The sequence below is a fragment of the Cynocephalus volans genome, chromosome 6, assembly GCF_027409185.1.
Source record: "Cynocephalus volans isolate mCynVol1 chromosome 6, mCynVol1.pri, whole genome shotgun sequence".
Classification (NCBI taxonomy): Eukaryota; Metazoa; Chordata; class Mammalia; order Dermoptera; family Cynocephalidae; genus Cynocephalus; species Cynocephalus volans.
The window spans coordinates 32,140,328-32,164,146 of record NC_084465.1 but is presented as its reverse complement, the minus strand read 5'-3'; the positions used below and the strand labels follow the sequence as shown (position 1 = coordinate 32,164,146).

Sequence of the window (23,819 nt, the reverse complement as noted above, 5' to 3'; positions counted from 1 at the left end):
CAAAAATCAATAATAAAAATAAAAATGTAGAGACAGGGCATAACATTACCACATAATAAGAGTAATAAGGTGTATGGCTGGAAAAGATACTTACATCAAAGCCTGTATTAGGATCCCAACCAACATGTCCAATGTGCCTAAAGTAGAAGATAGAAAAAAATAGAAAAATAAAATGCACAAAGGGCATTTAAAAAATAATATATATAATCCAATTCACCCTTTGATTTTTTGGTCTAAACTAACAGTTCTCACAGAAAAACTATATTCTGGAGAAAACTATGTACAAAGAGTCAGAAGACCAAGATTTTAGCCCTGGCCTTGCTACTAATTAAATCTTAGTATTTCTGCACAATCTCTCTGAGCATCTATTTCCTTAACTGTCAAATTGGCATAAAAATACAAGCATTATATATATGAGAGGACAGAAGTTTTACAATGAGCTAATGAAATAATGCATGTGAAAATGCTTGAACTATGTCATATAAATAACAAAGGTACTTATAGAGCAAAGTGAGAAATCATTCTCATGTCTGACAATTAGTTGAACAAACAACTTTTTCTAATTTTCTTTTCTGATGGATGAAAAAGTAGATAAACATAAGATTCACAAAATAACTATTGAGCAATTGCCTTAAAAAAAAAAAACCTAGAGCTAAAATGGTATGCAAGTGATAAATGTAAGCATACTCCCAAAAAGGAAACAAAATTTTCTAACAAGTTCAAAATCAAGAGTGGCAATAAATAAATCAACACTATAGATAAAAACAAAAAAAAAAACTGTCTTACTGGAAATTGCTTGGCGTTCCAATATCTGCCTTGGTTAATCTCTTCTTTTTAGCTTTTCCTTTCTTCTTTTCTTTGGTATGGGAGATGTTGTTGACTTGTGGACCATAAAATCTATTGGTTGTGATTTCTGGATTTTTTATGTCAACTGTAGCCATGGGTAGATTAGGACCTGCAAATAGAGCCCAAATAATATGAAATATAACTTAAGGTAATAATTATATATAATCACAATTTATAATTTAAATATCTTTTTCTGAAGTAGGATCACTTCATTACTATAAATTATTCAAATATAAATTTAACCTGTACACTAGTTTTTTATAAATAATACTGTCTAAATTTCAAAAACCTATAATAAATTCTTAAACACAATAGTATAGATGCACTATTTCAAAGAAAACATGTATTTTTAAAACATTAAATCTCATAAAGAATGTGAACTTTCAACTAGAATTCAAATTTAACTGCTCTAATCTCTTAAATTTTGACTGTAACAGCCTCAGACCCTACACACTGCTCATTGGTAAAGTGGGATATATCATATAACAACAAGGATAAAGAAAGTAAATGAAGCATCTACATTGTTCTAAATTTAAAGAAATCTAGTCTTACCTCTTTGTTTCATCTTTATTAGTCAATGAGGAAAAATGTACTTATAAAATTATTACCATTTTTTTCCTAAACTATCATACTTCAGTAATATTTTCCCCATCAGTATATATATACCTAGACTATCAAAAGTACAGAGTTCAAAAATTTTAACTGGAAATTTAAACTCATCTTCCACACAGATCAGCAGTAAAACATCAGACACCTTCAGATATTATCAATTGCATCTTCAGAGGTAACACTAAATCAAGCACAAAACTTTATAATTCACAAAAACATTCTTATTTCTGTAAAAGCATTAAAGTCTGAATGCAACAGTATTCAACTTCAAAATTTTTTACATATTTAACTAAAAGGCAATACATGTTCCTTAGAAATCCCATTTAATACCGTCATGTGTTGCTTAATGATTAGGGATACACTCTAAGGAATGCATTGTCAGGCAGTTTTGTTGTTCTGCAAACATCATAGAGTTTATTTACACAAAGCCTGCTCTCCTATAATCTTATGGGACCACTGTTGTGTATGTGGTCCGCTGATGACCAAAACATCATTATGCAGTGCATGACTGTGTATGATTCTCTGATAAAACCTCCTATCAGAACAGGTTCCTCTGAGATTAACACATTAATGATGATGACTTTCAAATTGTATTAAATATTATCACCATTGTGTAGAAAGAATTAAATACTATCACCGTTGTGTAGAAAGAATTAACACAGCAGGCTTGAGAACTACTCTTCTTGGAAAGGAAGGGTGCAAAGTTGGCCCTCATGTGGCATCTGGGAAGTCGGATTACAAGAGAGTTCCCCCCATTCCCTGATAAGGTGGGCTCACCTGTGCCTAGACTGTTTGTGCTAACATGTGGTTTGTCCTGAACACCTGCTTTCCTTTTGGGACTACAGAATCTTGGTATGTGCTAGGCAGAGTATTCCTATATGACTACCCCCGGATAAAAACCCTGGGCATTTAGTCTCTAATGAGCTTTTTGTTTAGACAATATTTCACGTGTTGTCCCAATTCATTACTAAAAGAATTAAGCACATCCTCTCACTTGATTGGGAGAACTCTTGAAACCTTATATGTGGTTTCCTATGGACTTCATTCCATGTGTCTTTCCCTTTACTGATTTTGTTTTATGTCTTCTCACTGTAATAAACCTTTGGAGTGAATATAACTATATACTGAGTGTAAGGAAAATTGAAATATAAATGATCAGGATCTCACAGAGGTTCGGAATCTTGCCAAGCATAATCTAGCCTGTTTAATGTAAATATGCACACGAGCACCCAGATATCCCTTGGTTACTGTTTGATGTAATATAAGCACGTGTGCCCAGGTGTTCCTTGGTTATTTTCTGATGTAATTGAGCATGTGCGCCCATGTATTCTTTGGTTACCTGACTTGCAAAGTATAAAGGACACACAGCTCTGATACACAGGGCCCTTGAGATGCCCCAGGAGGCCATCAGGGCAGCTGCAGCTAGCTACCTGAGCTTGCATCTGAATATAGCCTATTAATTTTTATCCACGACTCCCAGAATCTTTTTCCTATTACCTAGCTCGTGGACCTGCATGTGAGGGGGTTGTGACCCAGTCTGCACAACAGGTATGAAGGGTCTGTAGGCCCTAGCCTGACATTGAGTCTTGTGAGAGTACTTCTAGTGAATTACCAACCATGAAGACGGTGTTGGGGACCCCAAAAAGAATCAAAGAATTGGTAAATAGAAATCTCAAGAAATTATAGTCTAATGCATATTAGGTGATCATTAAATGCCAATTTGAGTATAATTAATTATGATGAAAACCTCAAATGTATCCTATTCACTAAGTTATCTGAAAGAAAAAATTTACCTACATGAGTAAATTACATAAAAACTATTTTCTCTCTCAATTCTACTATTAAAGATAAAATAGAGCTAAAACAAAATTATGAAAGTGATCTGCCACCTTATCAGGCAAGTAATTTGGAAAGAAGAGTATTTTTAATATCACCAAAATTCAGCTATTTTCCCTCAATATTCAAAGTCTATTTTCATATAAGTATAATATGTAAATCATCTAAGTTTATGATTTCATAAATTATAAATCCCATAGTAAGTTGTTGATATTGGTAAGAAATAAAGTAGTTCTTCTTGGAAAAAAATGGAAACTAGTGAATAATACAGACAAAATCATTAAAAAGTTTTTCATTGTCAAGGAATAATCTGAAAATAATTGGATGAAGAAGTACAGGTTAGTTAAGCAATACAGAATGACTTGAAAGGCTAATTAAATAGAAGATAAAGACTAGGATTTTCAAAATGTTTTCAGACATAAGATTTCAGCATTTATTGTAGTTTCACAAAATAAGGGACTTACTGAGAATATCGAGAATTCAGGGGTTAGAGGGTTAAATTGGGGTCACACTCATACTTTCACAGACTTATCTAGTGATCTGTTTTTACTTCTCATTCTTCCCTTTCTACCCTCTCTTTTAACTAATCTTTACCAACCAGTATCAACACCACCACCTACAATAACATGCTACAAATTAGTGTTTACTCTTAATAGAATTTAAAAATTAACTAAGACAGATTTAGGAGTATCAAAGTTAAGACACTCTTTTTAATCATACCACCTTTCCTAAAATAGGTGTTCAAAGAGCAACTATAATGGAACAACCATACTCACTTAAAAAATAAAACAACAACAACAACAACAACAAAAAATCTATAATTAGCTTTTTAGGAAAAAACAAAAGGTTTTTTATGCTGCTTTCACTTAAAGCAATCTATTATAGTATGGATGACCTAAATGGAAACAGAGTTGTGTAAAGTTGTTTAATGGTTTAAATTATCCAAGTAGTAAATTACTTTCTGGGCAAATAAGTTAAAGTTCTTGTAAGCCTGACTTCTAACTCACTAGAGGAACTCACTAACAATGTTTAACTCATACTGCAGACTGTTTCTTTTCCTCCCTCTACCCAAATGTCAGGCATGGATATATTGTTATTGTTGTGAAGATATAAGGAAAATGGTCAGGGCCCCTTGGATGTTTGGAGTCTTGCCGAGCATCTGAGGTGGGTTTGCGCGTGCACATGGGTGCTCCTTGTTATTGTATAATGTTATTGCGCATTTGCATCCGGGTTGCTTTTTTTTGGGGGGGGGGGGATTATGGACTTGCGTATAAAGGACTAACGGTGCAGATGCACAAAGCTTCTAGAGGATGCTCTGGGAAGCCATATTAGGTCAACTGCTCCTAGCTCTGAATAAAGCCAATTATTTCTTCACCCACAGCTCCAAGGACCTTTTCCTATTACGTAGCTCGTAGACCTAGGGTTTGTGACCCAGTCTGGACAGCGGGCTCGAGGGATCTCTGAGACCTAGCCCTAGCTCTATAGTTATGCATCTGCCAAGTAATTTATAAAGCCTTGGCATTATCTCTTTAAAATCATTATAGATGAATTTCATTAGTACTAGTTAAAACATCATTTAAATAAGTCTATATTTAAAAAATCCAGATTACAGAGATGTACAGAAAATTAGTATTAGATGAAAAATTAGAGTTTCTTTTCTAAATCTCTCATTTCATACATGAAAGCTAAAAACAAGTCAGGTGACCTGTATAAAGTCACACAATTAGTGATAGAGGCAAAGGTGAACTCTGTAATCTTGGTTTCTAGATCACTATCCTTTCTATTAATTATTCTACCTTTTGCACAAAAGTCAAACTACAAGCTGATGGACAATGCTAACTTTACAAATATCATCATACATTATTTCTTTAGCAATTTATCAGTTCTCTCAGTTTGCAGCCCAACAATTCATCATTCAACAAATATTTACTAACTTTCAAAATTTAGAAGAAAAAATTTTCTACATATTCAAGAGATTAGGTACTTTGTTATTTCTGTTGCTTACAGTTTAAGTTTAAAATGGTGTTTCTAAAGTCTAATTAAATATCTGTTTCAAAAGTGACACACTAAAGAATAATAACCTGTATAAGTACTGAATCATTTTTAAATAAACTTTACAAAAGATTTGATAACAGATTTAATGACTTAAGTCATTTTCTAGTAAATTTTATTCCATTTATGATATTACACTCATCCTAAGAACACCTACTAAGTAAATATATAATGTAGGGGGCTATTTTTTTCTTTTTCTTTTTCAAAAAACAATCAAATCACAAATTACCTCCTTTTGATTAAGGACAGCTGCCACAAGAAATGGTTCTTAAATATTCTTGTGAACAGACATTTCTAGTTAATTATAAATCTAAAAGAACAAACTAAAGTTTCCCTTTAATTACATAAAAAGCAGAGAACTCTCACCAAGGTAAAATAGTTGAGAAACAGGTGGCCCAGAGGCCTCTTTATGTCAAGCAGTCATGAAGCTGAGAACAAATCACTGGGAATTATACAAGCTAAAATGTGAGATTGACCAATAAAAAAATTAGAAGTTAATGAGGAAGATAGTGAATTGCATTTTAGTAATATATAAAGTGTCTTTTTAATGTTACAATTTAAAATGGTCTGGTAAACTGACCATCTAAATGAGGATCTGACAAAAAGCACCTGCTTGGATACTGCACGATATCACTAAGGCACCCCTGCCACCTAGTGGTTGTGCACTAAATACAGTAAAATAATAATGCTGCCTCCAAAACAATGTTCTCACATAGAGGGAGAGCAAGACAACCGACTGCAGAGCAGGAATAAATATTAAAATTCCTATCAATAATTATTTGTTTCACTCTTTATTGTGTAGGTAATATATTAATACCATATTATATTTAATAAATAAGTACACAAATATTGGCAATACACGCTAGATCATTTTGATCTTTAACAACATTTTTTATTTTTAAACTCCCCATTTATTTAATGAAAAATGTGTGGGACCATTGAACAAAAAGTTAAAACTATGAAACTAAAGATTTAAAACAAACAGCAATCTCAGAGAAGAAATTACATTTAATTATGAGTGACCCTCTTAGTAGGGGTAATAAAATTGTGAGACATCACTGTTACAAAGAATTTTCAAATTCTATCTATTCATGGAAATTAGGTGCCTCTTCAGAAATACATTTTACATGTACTGCAAAAATTAAATGTTTTAAAAAATAAACCATTTACAAACTTAACTTTAATTATATGATCTGTACAACATCTATACTTTAAATCTCAGGTTACTTCCCCCAAAGTTTTTAGATGCCACCTAGGAATCCCCACTGGTACTCAATATATGTTCACCAAATGCAAAATAATTTAACAAATCCAAAAAGAGGTTAAAATACTGGGCACACATCAAGGAAAAAAATTCTAACACTGAATTAAAAGCTCATAGATGAATGACTTGTGACTCATCTGCTCTGCTTCCTCTGCCTCTGTCTGACACATACTAACTGCATATCTTGAGACATGTTACTTACCCTTCCTAGGTCTCGATTTCTCCTTCAAAATCACTTTGGCATAGCACAGTGGTTAAGGGGCCAAGCTCTAGAGTCAGATCACTTCAAGCTGAACCCTCTCCACCACTTACTAGTTATGTGATCTTGATCAAGTTTCCTATTTGTGCCCCAGTTTCCTCATATACAAAATGGGGATAATGGAAGCTACTTCAAAAGTTTACTGAGCAGCCTGGCAGGTAGTAAATCGTCACTAAATAGTAGCTGCTATTATTATTATTGTCATAATCTTCATCATAAGTAACATTTAGTCCCCACAGAAGCCCCACAAAACAGTTAAATATTAATATTTCCATTTAAAAGACAAAGTCAACGTATACAATACTTGACACATGGTAAGCACTACTGAAGGTAGTTAGCCATTTTTTTAAAATGAATAACAAGGTAAATAACCCAAAATTCAATACAGTGATATTTGGCTCATGTTTTTATGTCAGGAAAACAAATTTAAGAACAAAATCAGAAGGCAATATATCTGTTTAAAAGAGACAAACCCCAATAATCGTCATATATTAAGAACTTTGTATTATGTAAGTTTTTCCTTGAATAATCATTCTAAGTTCTGATGAGAGGATGTGAGATACTTTTAAAAAGAAGCAGCTATATTTATTCCCCATTATAATGAACGTTGCTGGAGCAATCCTTCTTTACCTACATAGGGTTAGGGACCCCATTTAAATGTGATGAAAGCCACAGATCCTCTCTCTCCAAAGAATAGAACATAAATTATAAAATTCAGCACAAAATCTCAGGAAGGGTTTATGAAGTCCAGAATGAGAATCTCTGACCTGGAGATCTGGAACCTTTATCTTTGTATCTTGGTATTTCGCTTTTAATCTCTGGTGTTCAGTATTCAAAAAATTATGCAAATGAATTTATAATTCTTCAAGTGTCCATTATCAAATTAAAGGAGGTTACATGCAGCTAAAATTAGATCTACACACGCCATCACAGTAAGTATTCATTTTGAAAGGGGCTTCACATAACACATAGACAAGGTAAAATAGCTTTTTAAAATAAGAAAAAAAGATCAGTCTTAAAGAGTGAAATTAACAAATATACTAGACAAAATTTACTGCCTATAGGGAAGATTTTTAAGACAAGACTGCACAGTTCCTAAACAGTCAGCTGTGAATACAGAATTAAGATAAAAATATTGGTAGTCTTACCTCTATGTATTTTTCCTTTATGCTGGAAAAAAGCTAAAGAATAGTATGTTTCCTAAGTCTCACCTGTCACTCATTAATTTAAAATAAGAACATAATGAGCTATAGTGTTTAATGACTGATACTAAATATTAGTTATTAATATGTAGTACATATTTCTAAAAGGATCAAACCTTAATCTAAAATCTTTTTGATAATTACCAAAGAGCTTACCATTTGGGGGATCCCGTCTTTTTTCTGTGAGAAAATAAATCAGAAGAATATTATTAGACATATGTAAGAAAACATCAAAATAAAATAATTCACTTAAACTCTGTCTTATCCCTAAATTGATGTACAGGTGATTAAGGAAGGTTTCTCTGAAAAACTGACATTTAAGCATGCATCTAAATAAAGTGTGGATGGGAATAATACACTCTGAGGCCCTAAGGAGGGTACAGCATGAAGAAACTTCATAAAGACTGTACTGGAGTGAGCAAAAGGAACAGTAGAAGGAGACAAGTCAGAAGGGGAGTCAGGGACTGGATCATGTAAGGTCCTACAGTCCATGGTTAAGAATTATAGATTTTATTCTTTATATGACATTTAGCTCTTACAAGGTTTTGAATAGGGCAAGTGACATGATCTAACGTAGATCATTTAAAAGTTTACTCTGGCTAATGTATGGAAAAGAGATAGAATGGCGAGACAGAGTAGGAGCAGGGAGACTAGTCAAGCAGCTAAGGGCAGTAGTCCAGATGATAGGTGCTGGTGGCTTAGATTAGGATGGTGGCAGCAGAGGTGGTGAGAAATAAATACGGGACATATTTTTGAAGGCAGAGCCAATGGAAATCCCTGATAGAATTTATGAGAGACCATAGTGAGCCTGAGTGACAAAGTGGAGAAAAATGTCTTTTACTAAGACAGGGAAGACTAGCAGAAGAGCAGAAATAGGTCTGAGTGGGACTGGTGTTTGGGGATAGGAGACATGGACCAAATATTCTCAGACATATTAATAAATCTGAAGGCTATTCTGACATTCAACTTGAGTAGACAGTCTGAAGGTCAGGGGAGAGGTCAGTACCAAAGATAAAACTTCGGGAGTCATCAGCATGCAGATATTTCAAAGCTATGGAACTTGATGAGAACACAAATAGAATAAGAATATCCAGAGAACTCTAAGCACTGGGACCAGAAAAATACTGAAAAGCTACAGCCAATTAGGTAGGAGGAAAGCCAGGAGAATTTCTATGAATTCTTTGCATTCATACTCTTACATACAAGGTTTGCTCAGAACAAGACACTATTTTTGACTTGCCGGAAATATCAGCAAAATAGTGTTTAATCCACACAGTACTCTTCAGACTATATTCAGAGTACTATGTTCAAATGTGAACATAATATTTTGATATAGATATAAAAAGCTATATAGTGGATTCAGAGCACAGTACTCAGGATAAGTCTATAAACCATAATAGGAATATTTCAAGAAACTGGGACAGGTTATAAAAAAGAAAAGACAGTGTAAGGACATGATAGATGGCTCCCACTACTAAGTGGCCACTGAGAGGCAAAGAAAATAGACTAATTCTTTGTTGCTCCCAAAGTTGGTCCTCATGCATCTAAGTTAAACAGAGGTAAAGATGGAGTTTGACTCGGCATGAATGGATACCCAACGATGACTCAGCTGCCTCCCTAACGCTATGATCTTGGTGCTTCTAAAACACTTTGCCTAAAAGTTTAGGAACTACAGTTTGAGTATCCCTAATATGAAAATCTGGAATCCAAAATGCTCCAAAATTCAAAACTTTTTGAGTGTAGACATGATTCTCAAGAGAAAACTTATTGGATCATTTCAGAATTTGGATTTTCAGATTAGGGATGCTCCACCAATATGTACTCTGCAAACATTCCAAAATCTGAAACATTTCTGGTCCCAAGCATTGTGGAGAAGAGATACTCAACATGTATATAAAACAGGATTCCTGTGTCAGGTAAAAGATACCTCTAACTTACCTATCAATTTCAAAATCAATTACTTCATATTTTAAGAAGTATTTTTTATTATGTTTCATAATGAAAATGTCTTGTTTTTACTGAAAGGACCCCAGAGAGTCCCTGGCCTACCACCACAGCATACCACTGAAGTAGGCAGTAAACCATAATTAATCCTAAAGTCGAGGTTTCAATACCATAGCATTAAATCCTTTCCTCGCACAAAATCAAGTGGTAAATGTCCTTGGCCCCAAAAAGTAACAAAATATAATTGGCCCCTAATAATCTTCCTATTCACTAATTATAAGCAGAATATAATAAGATGGTAATAGTGAAGCAACAACTTAGATAACTTTATTTTCATTTTTACCTCACCTGCCTCTTGGAAACCCACTAAAATAACAACAAAGATGTATAAAATGGAATACATGCTTTTACATTGCTGTTTTCTGCATCCAGCATCTTCCTTTTCCTGGGCTTATCCCCTCTTACTCATAAAGAACATCCTTGAATACGGTGGTCTTTAAACTGGGGTAACATGTACCCCTGGAAGTAGAGAAAGACTTTTCAAGGAGTATAAGGGCATGGCTAGTTATAAGGAGATCTACCTGCCAATCCAATCCCAACTCCCAAATGTTATCTCTCCTAAAACTGATCTGCTTAAGATGACTGTTCTGGAGAGATTCACCTTTCCGAATCACACTTCTCCACCTTACAAAAGAAAGTCCTAGTACACTGTTGTCAAAACATAGTTTAAAACTCTATACTATCCCGCATCATTCTCAAACTGTTTTATATGTGTTAGAGTCTCATGCATTAAACTAAGTTCCTTAAAGTTTCATAACATACAACATTAGGAACAAAATAGAGACGAGGTAATGTTTACAGATCCTGTCGGCAACTGCTTATTTGCTTCTAAGTTTGCCTAAAGTCTTTGTTTACAAAGTAAAAAAATTCTTTAAAAAATTTAAGTTACAAACAATGACATTAAAAATGCAAATTTATGAGTCAGTATATATGGAACTTTATCAGCCAAAAAAGGTTATTGGAATGTGTCCTTTGGCAAATCTAAAAAAATTAGTTCTCAGTAAAAATATGTTTTTTAAGGTTGGGATTGCCAAACTTTTTTGGTAAAGAGCCAGATAGTAAATATTTTAGGTTTTGAGGGCCATATATTATAGTCTGTGTTGCAACTATTCAACTATGTTGTGGCAAAAAAGCTGACAAAGAGAATATATAAAACAATGAATATGTATAGCTGGGCTTTACTAAAACTTCGTTTACAAAAACAGGCAGTGGACCACAGGGGTGTCCCACGAGCCATAGTTTGCTGGCCCATTTTAAGTAATTAAAAAAAGAAAAAAGACAAAAAAAGTTACCAGATTTCCTTTGTCGCCGGCCCAACAGGTCTGTAACTGCTTTTTGGAATTTTTTTGCTTCTTCTTCATTGGCAAAATTAAGAGCAACTTGACAAGTCTGAAATATTTTCATCAAAAAGAGCAAACAACAAAGTGCATGAATTTAGCTTTATATAACAATGATGATGACCAACAAGTACATTTCTAAAAAAGGAAATGTTGAACTTACCTGCAGAACAAAATTATTTTATGGTCTGAATAACTTAAGGCAAAAAGTACGGAGAAGGTAAAGTAAAAAACTACTGTTAGAGAGAGTAGAACTGTGGTAACTAGAGGCTTGGAAAGGGGAAGGAGGAGGAGAGATAAGAAGAGGTTTGTGGATGAGCACAAAATTACACCTAGATAAAAAATAAGTTCTAGTGGTATACAGTAGTGCAGGGCGTCTATAATTAACAATAATTTACTGTATGTTCTCAAATGGCTAGAAGAGAGGAGATATTCTCATTACAAAGAAATAATAAGGTTTTGTGATGATGAACATCCTAATTATCTGATTTGATCATCACACATTGTACACATGTACTGAAATATAACTATATACCTCATAAGTATGTACTCAAAACGGGTCAATTAAAAAATAAATTCCTTTAAAATAAAGAAAAAACTTGAGAATTGAAAACCCCCCCAAAAACTAGTATTAGAAAAGCTTCCTACCATAGCAGATACTCAAATAATACTGTAAATTGAATATTTTATTTTTAACAAATAAATAAAATAGTAAATTGAATATGCTCCTTCAATAGGGCTTTATAAATAATTTGGATTAGAAACGCAAGCAATGGAAAAGTTAAACATGGCAATAAAAGAAAATATGACTTACATCTCCAGCAAAGGTATGAAAATATCCTCTAGGACTATTATATACAAAGTTATTGTACAGCTCTTGTTCCCACAATAGTTTCCCATCCTAAAAAAAGTTAAAATTAAAATAAGAACTATCAAAAAACAATCCCTAGGAATGAAACAAAGCAGATGACTCATACTAAGGGAATTATTTATATTAACCATAACATTTATATACATATATATCACATATATGTACAGTATATGTGACATCACATAATTTAATCAATGATTTCTTAAAAACAAAAGAGTAAACAATGGATAACGTTTCTTTCATAAAACCTACATATCAAATGAGTTTAATTCAGTATGCTAAGATATAATCTCATTAACCAAACATTTCCAAATACAGATACTTGGTCAAATATTAGATCATCAATGTTATATAGAAGGAATATGATACTTTTGTACATTACTGATTACCAATGCATAGTTCCACCAGCAACAGACTGTGTACTATCAAATATTACAGAAATACTTCATGCACTTTCCCTCTATTTCATAGATGTGGGAATGTCAAATATACCTTCTCTGTACTGCTCATTAACAATCTTCGAATTCCTATCTTTTGCAGGGCGGCCTCCTAATTAAATATTGGTATTAGTAGTATCAATCATGCTGCAGAAAGACTGATGCTTAAAACACATCAAGGTTAAACTATGGATAAGACAGCCATGGATGGTTGCCATATCTATCGTAATAGAAGACATATATTTAACCTTAACACCAAAGATGGCTAAATTGTGAGTGTTCAACAATGGTTATCTACAATGGGAAATAAGTGCTTAGAGAAACATACACAATCATTGCCCTATTCTGAAATGCAAGGTTCCACCTAGGTCATAATTTTAAAATATGTAAAATACACTGTACACAAATAACCAAGTGTAATGTAATTCCTTTCCTCTTAGTGCAGTTGTATGTGTATTACATTTCTAAAGAGTGCTTCTTATTGGTGATGAGAAATATATCAAAGCACTTAGGGGTCTCACTATGCATGTGTTCCCCATCCCCCAGAATCACTGCAATAGTAGGTCACTGTTAGTAACAGGAACATGTCACATCTCTCAGCTGTCTTGGGATATGGAAAAGTAGATGTTAAGAAGCACTAATTTACAAAATACAGTGATTTAAATCTCATTTAATCTCAGAGAATTACTTTGTAACAGATTCAGATGATTATCCCATTTTACAAATAAAGAAGCTGAGGCCCAGATGTAGAAAGTTTAACTATAATCTGTCTGATCATATTGGTGCCTGTGAGTTCAAAGCCAGTTTTAGTTTTTTGTAATTAAAATCCCATTACACTTATTGCCACATATCAATATTAACCATGGAGGCTTACCTAAAGAAAGGTTTTAAAAGAAATAATAGAGACTTCACCGTAATGAAATGATAATTACTTTTATGGCAACTATAAGAGATGAACACCTGACAAAGGGCATCAAATCTATGATCATTTTGATTTACGATTGAGTAAGGGGTATCAAGTTGTAAAAATTGGAATATACCCATGATAAGAAACAAAATAAGGAAAAATGGGTAGCAAATACAGTTTTATAGATACATTATAATACTTTAAACCTGGTCTTAAGTAAATAACAGTACATACCAAGCTAAAATATTCTTTAGTTGTTTCCTAAAAGGACTATGTATGCTAGTCTATAAATTAGGGCAACATGGAATAAAAGGGTACCATTAGAAAAAAAGAGAATATGTGAGAAAGCTCAAGACCCAAAGGCATAATTTAAAAAACAAAACAAAACATGCATAGTGGCAGTGGAAAGATAAAATAGGGAACTATTCATGTTCTGGCTTAGGACATGTTCCCTTTATGTCACAATGTCCATACTTCAATATCTAAAACCAAGCTTCATCCTTTTAATATTAGTTTAAGTACAATTTAAATAATACATATAGGATAAACAAATCTACACTAAATTATAATTGAAGCAGAAAACCTAATCACCTACAGTTTGAAGTAAAAGCAAAACAAAACTCACCTTAATGTCAAATATTCTTAAAAAATAAGATCTCTGTGGATTGTCCTTAACAAGGCAAGCAACACCACTGCACTTCTTTGACCACATACAATTCCGATCTGCTGCATATAACTGTACCACTGCCGAAGACATGGTCTGCAAAATATAAAATTTATAGCTATTATGTTCAAAATAATATTCAGATGACCATAGACCCTGCCGACATCTTGACTTCAACACCAGAAACACCAAACCAGAACTGCCCAGCTAATAAGCTGCTCCTGAATACCTGACCCACAGAAACAAGGAGAATATAAACATTTCCGATTATTTTAAGCCACTACTTTTTGAAGTAATTTCTTCTGTGATAATAAGTAACTAATAAAATAACCATATGACAGTAATTACTGAAAACTACCATTTATTGATGCTTAAAATGTGTCAGGAAGTGTGCTGAATGCTTTTAAATATAACCTCATTTAATTTTTATTACTACTATGACATCACTTTATACTTGAGAAACCCAATGCTAAAAAGGATAAGTAATTTGCCTAATTATCACACAGACAAGTGGCAGAGCTGAAGTTCCAATCCAGGCGATTTGTGTCTTCATATCCTGTATTCTTACTCCCTGTACTATTTCCCAATAAAGAGAACATTTAAGCAGTGATGTACTAGTATCAGTAAAGACTGACTTCTATAAAGCTGTTGAGCACTTTAGTGTAGGCAATAAGCCAAACATGAAAGCAAGATTTGTGGTTACTAATTAAAATGCTAGATACTTTAAACTTTTTATCATCCTGGAAGATAGATTATATCTCCTTTTTTAGATGGCAAAACTGAGGGAAAAAGATTTTAAGTTATTTGCACAAACGGCCACACAGTGTGGAAGCTATACGAAGATATGAAAAACTATTTGAGTGACTATTTTCTCAATTTTCCCAATTATAGTACCCTTTTAGATGCATAGGAGAGAAGCTAATTCACTACATGCAATGGATACGTTAAGACATTAGGGTTTTCCACTACACCAATTTGCCACCTTCTTCATGACTGTATCATGAAACAATGGAAATTTCCATTTTATTCTAAATTTTCCATTTTACTCTAAATTCAGTCTTACTTTCTGTAAAGTGATACACACATAGTGATATAGCACTTACAAATCCTCTTAAAGCAATAATCATGTTTTCTGATCTAGTAATCTTACTCCTAAACTAGAAATTAAGGAAGTAATTTAGAAGATTAAAAATGTTTGTTTTAATATTCACATAAAGGAAATATTTCATATGGATATATATTATGGGTTTTTTAATAGAATTTAAATAACCAAAAATAGGAACTGATTAAGTAATTATGGTACCTCAATTCAATGGAATTTAGGCATTATAATAAAAACAGACTACATTAAATTTGGAGATATGTTATTTTGGGTTTACTTAACTATATGCCAGGGACTGCCCTCCTTTGATAAGAGGATTCTAAAGAATTATTGTATACACAAATCTTTTATAACAATACTAAAGTAAAAAGTGTAAGATCAGTGTATTGTTAGGGATCAAAAGCTCATGAAAGAATTTTTCAGATAACAGTGCTCAATGTTATGTTTTTAACTTAAAAACAAACTCATCTTTGAACTTTACATATGGTCATGAGCAGGACATAAAGCAGCAGGAAAATTTCCACAAGAAGAGCCACTAAAAATTATGAAGAGAACCTAGGAATATGAAAACTGTGTATAATGAGACAATGGGTATTAAAGAAGAGATTGAAGAATGTGGGCACACCTTTGGCCTACTCAAAACATACCAATCTCAGAATGACAGCTACATAGGCTTCCTGCCCCTCAAACCCCCTCACATTGAAAACTTCAGAAAAATAGAATTTGCAAGTATTATCCAAAAATACCAAATACCAGGCTAAAAAATTCCAAAATCAGATGAGAAAATTTGTTTTCTAGTGAAAATTGATATACATTACAGACTTTTAGTATGATACTGTCAGGATGCATTCATTTCTGAAAAGATAAGCAATTAGGAATCTAGATATAACGATAAAAATCTGAAAATATCCCTACTTTTACTTTTTAACCACAAAACAGGAATAGCTTGCAAAAGAAAAAATGTGGCATTTGAGTCTGAAATTCCATTATGAAAATCCCCTGCCAGAGGATCAAACATTAACATTGTAAGACATCATATATGGATATGTATGTGAACTTAAAAATTAAAAGAAAAACAAATTAAAACTCCACATTTAACATTTACTAAATAAACTTAAAACAAATGCTTAAATAAAAACTCATTTAACAATTCTATAATTTTCCACACAGACACAGTTTGGCATTATAGTACTTATTCTAACACTAAAGAAAACCCAATTATTCATAAGCAATTTTCAGCAACTGGATTTTCAAAAATTTTCTACCATCTTATTATCAGTGTAAATGTGTCTGTTTCATTCCTCCTTTTCTTAAACTCGCAAAGTCTGAAAATGACATTTCATACCACCCTGTAAAGCCTTTTCTGATTAATTTAGAATAATTATAGTGAATGCAAAAATAGCTTGCACACATAACATTCAATAGAAAAACACTAGACAACATAAAAATAGTAACTATCCCCTAAACTCTAGATTGACAATGGCTTAATTAAGTTTTTAAAAACATTCCTTCCATTCCTTTAAAGTAATTACACCTAATCAACTCCATTACTTCTTGTCTTTCATAATCAAGAAGATAGTAATGAAAAATAACCTAAGGATAAGTGCTTAGAAAGGGAAATCTATTTCTGATTAGCCCAATAATGTTAAGGTTAAAATCTATTAATTAAAATGGAAAAAAAAGTATTATATCAACTTTTTTAGAAACAGAACATGTTATATCTTATTTATTCCTGATATTTCAGTACTGAGTAATCACAGTAACACACTGATCTCAGAACATTCGATGTCAAAGGCAGAAATAAGATGGAAGATGTATTCTGGAAAGTGAACTCCCTCCCGCTGTCCTTCATCAGGGCACTTCCACCTCTCTTGGGTTGACTTTGCACCAGTCAAGAAGTATTTCCCTGATTTCCCTGGTTAAAATGATTGTCTGTTTCTTCGTGTTTCTAGAGTATTTTTTTGTGTGTATCTAGTGCTACTCTTTTATGCCACACATCTCATTCTGAAACAGAATAACTTCCTGTATTTATTTCTTACCCATCAAACAGACTGTAATTCATTTAAGCACCTAAGCACTTTTGCAAGCCTATACTTTCACTCCACCTCTATGATGTCCCCAAGTCAACAAATATTTGTTAAATTAAAAATAGCATGTTCTGATTTTGATAATGATACTATAATAATGAATAAGAGAACGACTTTGATTTTAGGATATATACCCTAAAGAATTATAAAAGGGCATTATGTCTGCAACTCACTCTCTAGTAATTCAGGAAAAAATAACATGCATGTATATACACATACACACACAGAAGGAACTATGGTTAAAACATAAGTATTTGGCAAATCTGTATAAAGGATATACAGGAATTCTTTGTACTATATTTGCAACTCTAAGTATGAAATTACTTCAAAACGAAAACTTTTAAAAAGGACAGATGATTCATAAAAATGTAGGACTCTTAGCCCCCTTTCACAGCCACGGAAGTCCTGAGAAGGTGGCTCTCTTTTCAGAGCCATTACTACCTCTATAGACATTAGCCACTGCCACTTCCTCCTTCACGCCAACTTTGTTGAAAGGAGCTCCATCCTGAGTAAGACTTTACCTACACACATCTAGCACTTGTATAGTTTTAATTAATTCCTTTCACATTTTAAGAACAACCACTTTATATAACAAGTCAGAATAAGAATCTTAGATCAGGAATATAGGTGTTTCTTTGCTTACAAAATCACCTAATGAAAGGAAAAGACTGGAAAATACAAGGATTCATAGATTCTTGCTTTTAACAACCAACTGCCTACAACAAATACTAAGATAACTTAATAATAAAGAACTGTCTACAATAATTATTATTTTAACAATCTAATAAAATAAAATGTTATTAAAGGAAACATTTAAAGATATATCTTCAGTGAATATCCCAAATAAACTGAGTGTGGGAAAAAAACCACCATATAACTGAATAAAATCAAGTCTTTTTTTTCTATGATCATGGACTAGATTAACAACTACTTCAACTTTGATAAGCACATATGCATGTGACAGTGTGTGTATTTGGCCCCAAATGTCTAAATACTAATCTGGGAAGATCCATCCCAAGTTTTCTCTTTATATAAAAGCTAAGCTTCAAACATGTTTCTAGGTGCTCTGATGATATATTCACATGAAATGACTCATTATCCTGAATATGAAATTTTAATCTATACATTATAAAAGTATAAAAGGAAAGAAATAAAAAGAACTTAGTTGATTCCTGTAATTAGTTTATTTGGCAGTGATCTCCAGGAACGATTTTCTAAATCCTTAAAATATGACAACACTTTAGTTATCTGAAAAACCCAATACCGAAACCAGCAACTTAAAAAATAAAAACAATACCCTTGGGTAGTGAACAAGCAACTCCTGAATGGTGAGTATCAGTAAAAACCTATCCTGTAAAAGAAAACACAAAAATTTGTTTTGGAAAGGAGGGATCTTATCACCTGGTAATTTCTAAAATGAGAAAATAACAGAGAAAGAAAACCAAAGAAAACAGTAGAGATTTAAAAAGAATACCTCAAAGACAGAAGACTCCATAATAAATAATTTTTTAAAAAGCAATGGAGAAGGAGGAAGAAGACAAAAGCAAAAAATAACAGAATTCCAACAGCAAAAAGTAACAAACAGAATCCCAACAGTGAAGAAAAATGGAGCCAGATAAAAACAGTTGCTGTCTTAGGAACCAAACACAAAGAATCTTTTAGCTCTTAGTAGCTATTTAAGAAAACTACTGTGTCAGCCATATCTGTTCACCAAATGTTTTGAGCACCTACTGTATAAAAGCAACTGTTACAATTAGGGGAAAGGGCAGGATTGAAAGTGAGTTCAAATACAAAAATGAATTAGACAGGCATTAATAACTATTTCAAATGCTATAAAGAAAAAATCCAATATGCAAGAAAAATGTAAAACATAACTAGAATAGGAAGACTCCCCTAAAGTGACATTTTACCTGAAGGATGAAAAAGGATGAGTCAGGGCTGGCCCGTGGCTCACTTGGGAGAGTGTGGTGCTGATAACACCAAGGCCACGGGTTCGGATCCCATATAGGGATGGCCGGTTAGCTCACTTGGGAGAGCGTGGTGCGGACAATACCAAGTCAAGGGTTAAGATCCCCTTACCAGTCATCTTTAAAAAAAAAAGAAAAAGAAAAAGGATCAGTCAGGTGAACAAAGGGTTGAGAGGAAAGCAGGAAAGAAACAGCATTCTAAGTAGATACATCAACAAAGACCCTACCATGAGAAAGTGCTAGAGGAGTTTTGGAAACTGTGGAGGGTGGAGGGATAAAAGAAAGAAGAGTGGCACAGAATGAAGTTACAGACAATATTAATGTCAAACATAGCTCAGCTCTGGGGTTGAGAGAGATAAACAGCCATATACAGTTTGGAAGCCTTGACTGAACATGTGGAGGTATGTCATTCCTGTAATGGCCCTTGATAACTCTCAATATCCAAGTTCTGGTATATTCTCGTCCTCCACTGCCTCTGGATTTGTCCATGTGACTTGCTTAGATCAAAAGGATATCAGTAAATGTAAGCAGAAGTTTGAAAAGTAGTTGCACATTGTGGCTTGACTTCTTGGAGCTGCTGCTCTAAAACTTGAAACCATGGAGAAAAAGGCCCCAGCTCATTCCACCTATCCTTTCTGAGCCCAGCCCCCACTGGACCTGCCAGCTGAAAGCAATGTGTGAGAAAGCCTCGTGGCAGTACCAGCAAACCAGCCAATCCACAGAATGGCAAGAAATAAATTGTATTATTTAAAAGTCACGTGGTCATCACATGGTTTGTTTGCAGCAATAGATAAGACGTAGAGAATTGTTTTAATATAAGAGGGTACTTCAAAAAGGAAAACTTGTATTATCTTGTAATTCTATTTTTCCACGAACTTTTTGAAGTACCTTTACATTAAAAAACACATGACCTGTGACAGATGGTTCTAGCTGCTTCTTCCATTCCTCACTTTCATTACTAACACACATTCTTTTTTTGAAACCATTTAAAAATTCACTTTATATAGAAAAACCATACAGAAAGGTGTGTGCTGGGCAGCAGACTAGGTTCACTCACTAAGTCACTCACAACTACATACAGATCTCCTATGGTGATTTAAATTCATTCACCTAGAAAACTGTAAATTACTATGTGGCACAGTCCTTTATTATTACCTGAAAACAATCAAAATTACAGATGTTAAAACTACAAATGGCAAAGCTTAACCGTATTCTCCTTAATATTCTACTTGACACATAGTCAAATACAGATAAAGGTGAGAGGGAATGATCTCATTACAGACTGGATCATATCTGCAAAAGCAAGAGGACAGTGTTAAAAGCGCAGCTCATAGGTGTGCCTTGCTCTCTTTCTGCCTCTCTTCCCGGTAGCTTAAGTGGATCTGCTTAAAATGAGTTTTTCTTTGCTTTTCTGTCTCCTGGCTTCCCTCTGTTTCTCTTGCAAAGTCAGTTGAAATATGGTAAAACCTAAAATGTGGGTTTGCATTTTTGGGGAATCAAGGTGGAAAGGAGGTCCCCTAGGACTCCCACTTTCACTCATCAAAGTGCAACATTACCAGTTGAGACTCAAGTCCTGATAAAAAGGGAACTATGACTTTCCTGTGCATTTCCCCCAGGAAACAGTTTGAGATGAGAGGGTAGAAAAGTAGGTAATGTGGTAGCTGGTAGAATTTGGATATTCCTGAATTCTAGAGCCTAATACAATTTGATACAATTTCACCATAAATTTTACCTAGCATATAATCCAATCCCCTCATTTTACAGATGAGGTCAATTTATTCGCAAAAAGTCAAATACTACACAGCTTTAAATGAATTTCCCAATCAGCTGCTAATTTTATAATCAACATACACTAATAAATAATTTATCCCAGTTCCTAATTTGTCATATTTTTGCCATATGCCATCTAAATGATTCTCCAAGAATTATACTTGATAAAGTTAGTGAAAAAAGGGAATTAAAAGATAATATGACTCTTTCCATGAACTTTTTGAAGTACCTTCATATGTCTTTAATATAATTTTATTTCTCTACTGTCCCCTATTTGGTTATTTACCTTATATTGGGGAAGGTAGTTATCCCAGGGCAAGAAGCACCCTATAAGCAAAGTGAAAAAAAATATAGATGTGTCATTACCAGTAACTGGTTTCAAAAAATATCTTTCAGATTCACAACTATCAAGAATAAAGAAATAAATTTTGAGCAAATATGTTAGAGCAAGAGACTTTTTCTATAAAGGGCCAGATAGTTAATGTTTTAGGTTTTGTTGGCCATACAATCTCTTTCAACTGGGCCATTGAATCGCACAAAAGCAGCCATAGATAATATGGAAATGTATATGCTGCGATATATCTCTATTTACAAAAACAAGCAGGCTGAATTTGGTCCATGGGTAGTAGTTTGCCAAGCTGTGTACAAGAGGAAAGATTCTTTCTACAGAAAATATGTAATTGTTGTCATGTAAAGAAACCATCAATGAATTTGTGGCTAAAATTTGTAGAAAAAAAGTACCAAGTAAGTATATTAGGCAATTAATTGGTTATAACAGTATTTAGTTATAACAATAAACTATTTTTCTGAATTTAGTATTTTTTATTTGTTGTAATCTTTTCTCATACATTAATATTCACTTTTACACTTAATTTGAATTCTTTTTCTTAAGGAGAGCCCCTCCAAGATGTATAAGCTTCAGACCAGAAAACCCAGATCAGTCTTGCTTGGGGTGAAAAAATGATGCATCAGTCAGAACAAAAGAATTTTGTATCTGAAGAATAAGAACAACTATCCAATACATTCATCAAACCACACTTACAGTCATATACAGAAAAAGATGAAGGGGATACTGATCTTACAGACTGGTTCACATATACAAAAGGGTGAGGACACTGTGTTAAAAGGGCAGCTCATAAGTGTGGCTTGCTCTCTTCTGCTTCTCCCTTCCCTGTAGCTGAGGGGGACCTGCTTAAAAGGAGTTTTTTTTCCTTTGCTCTTCTGTCTCCTCTTCCCTGTCTCTCTTGCAAGGTCAGCTGGATTATGGTAAAACCTGAAATCTGGGTTTGGATTAATGAAATAATCCTTTAACATACAGTTATCTTATCCACTTAAGAAAAATGAAGTCAAGAAACTCCTAAAAAACCACTGAAGAAGTCAGGAGGGAAATACCAATGAGTGTGTGTGGAGGGAGGGGATTCTTCTATATTCAACGTAAGAATCCTTCCTGTAACATTCTTAATAGATGATTACATAGCATTCACTTATGCCTGCTATGTAATAGGAAGCTCATAACTTGAAGAACTATCTTATTGTTTTAGCAATAAGAATAGCTTAATATTATAGCTATTTAGCACCTCAGAAAAACTTTAATACTGAACCTAAACCTGTTTTCTGGGCAATTCCCGCCCATAGGTATTTTATTTTTTATTCTTTCATTTAAATATCTGTTGAGCATTTGCTATGTGACAGGCACAGTACTAGGAACTGTAGCTACAACAAATACAAAACTAGAGGTGTATACTACCTCCTCTAATTACAGCACACTTCTTATTTCTGTGTAGTGGCAATACCATTTTCACTTTCACAGAGATGTGTCCCTAGCAACCCTACTTCTCAGATCATCTTTGTTTCAGCTATAATTTATTTTGATCATTCCTCATCTGACCTGGTTTATGGATCTCTTACGAGTCTGATCATCCTTGTCAAAATGAAGTAGATATTTTACATGCGGTCTGATCATTACAGAATATTAGCAAAATAATAAGGGAAATAATCTGTTTCCAATCATAAAAAGAAATGCATGTGCACTTCATTCTCATCTATCACATTATATGCTGAAGACACATGAGACTTTCTTAGATATCATTACCCTTTCTCATATCCTGATCCTCCATTTCAAAATCTGTGCTCCCAAAAGTGAAACACCCTCTCTCACCCTCCTTTTACCTGGTTAACTCTGCTCATCTTTGAACCTTCAGCTCAGATGGCACCTGTAGAACCCCTTCCTTGACTCATACCCCACTTCCCACTTTCCCTCAGTGTGGGACAGAGGCCTATCCATAGAGTTTTCATAGTGCCTAGGTACACTCATTATAGCAGTTATAACATTATATTCTGTTTACTTAGGTCTCCTTAAAGGCAGGGTTCTATCTTATTTCTGTATTCACCTAGTGCAATGCCAGGCACATGGCATGCAATTATATATCTGTTCAATTAAAACAAAACAAAAAAAGTATTAACACTTAACCTATTATTTTATCCTACTACTTATGAGGACAAGCAAATAACCTTGCCTAACGAGACACTTTGGTCACCTTCAGTCATCAGAAATCAGGAAAAGAAAGCATTTCCTCTTATCGCTGAACCTTGCCAAGAAAAAGAT

The 23,819-nt window shown here is 33.6% G+C and overlaps 1 protein-coding gene across 2 annotated transcripts in view; it reads right to left on the bottom strand.

Moving 5' to 3' along the window:
• The window catches only part of WASL (WASP like actin nucleation promoting factor), an 82,911-nt gene that overhangs the window by 19,931 nt on the left and 39,161 nt on the right, over positions 1-23,819 (bottom strand). For both annotated transcript variants that reach the window (XM_063099464.1, XM_063099465.1), the window contains exons 2-7: positions 14,250-14,384; positions 12,224-12,310; positions 11,365-11,461; positions 8,225-8,248; positions 787-955; positions 95-137 (exon numbers count right to left, since the gene is read on the bottom strand). In XM_063099464.1, coding sequence (XP_062955534.1) covers positions 95-137; positions 787-955; positions 8,225-8,248; positions 11,365-11,461; positions 12,224-12,310; positions 14,250-14,384 — 555 coding nt within the window. The remainder of the gene's footprint in view (positions 1-94; positions 138-786; positions 956-8,224; positions 8,249-11,364; positions 11,462-12,223; positions 12,311-14,249; positions 14,385-23,819) is intronic.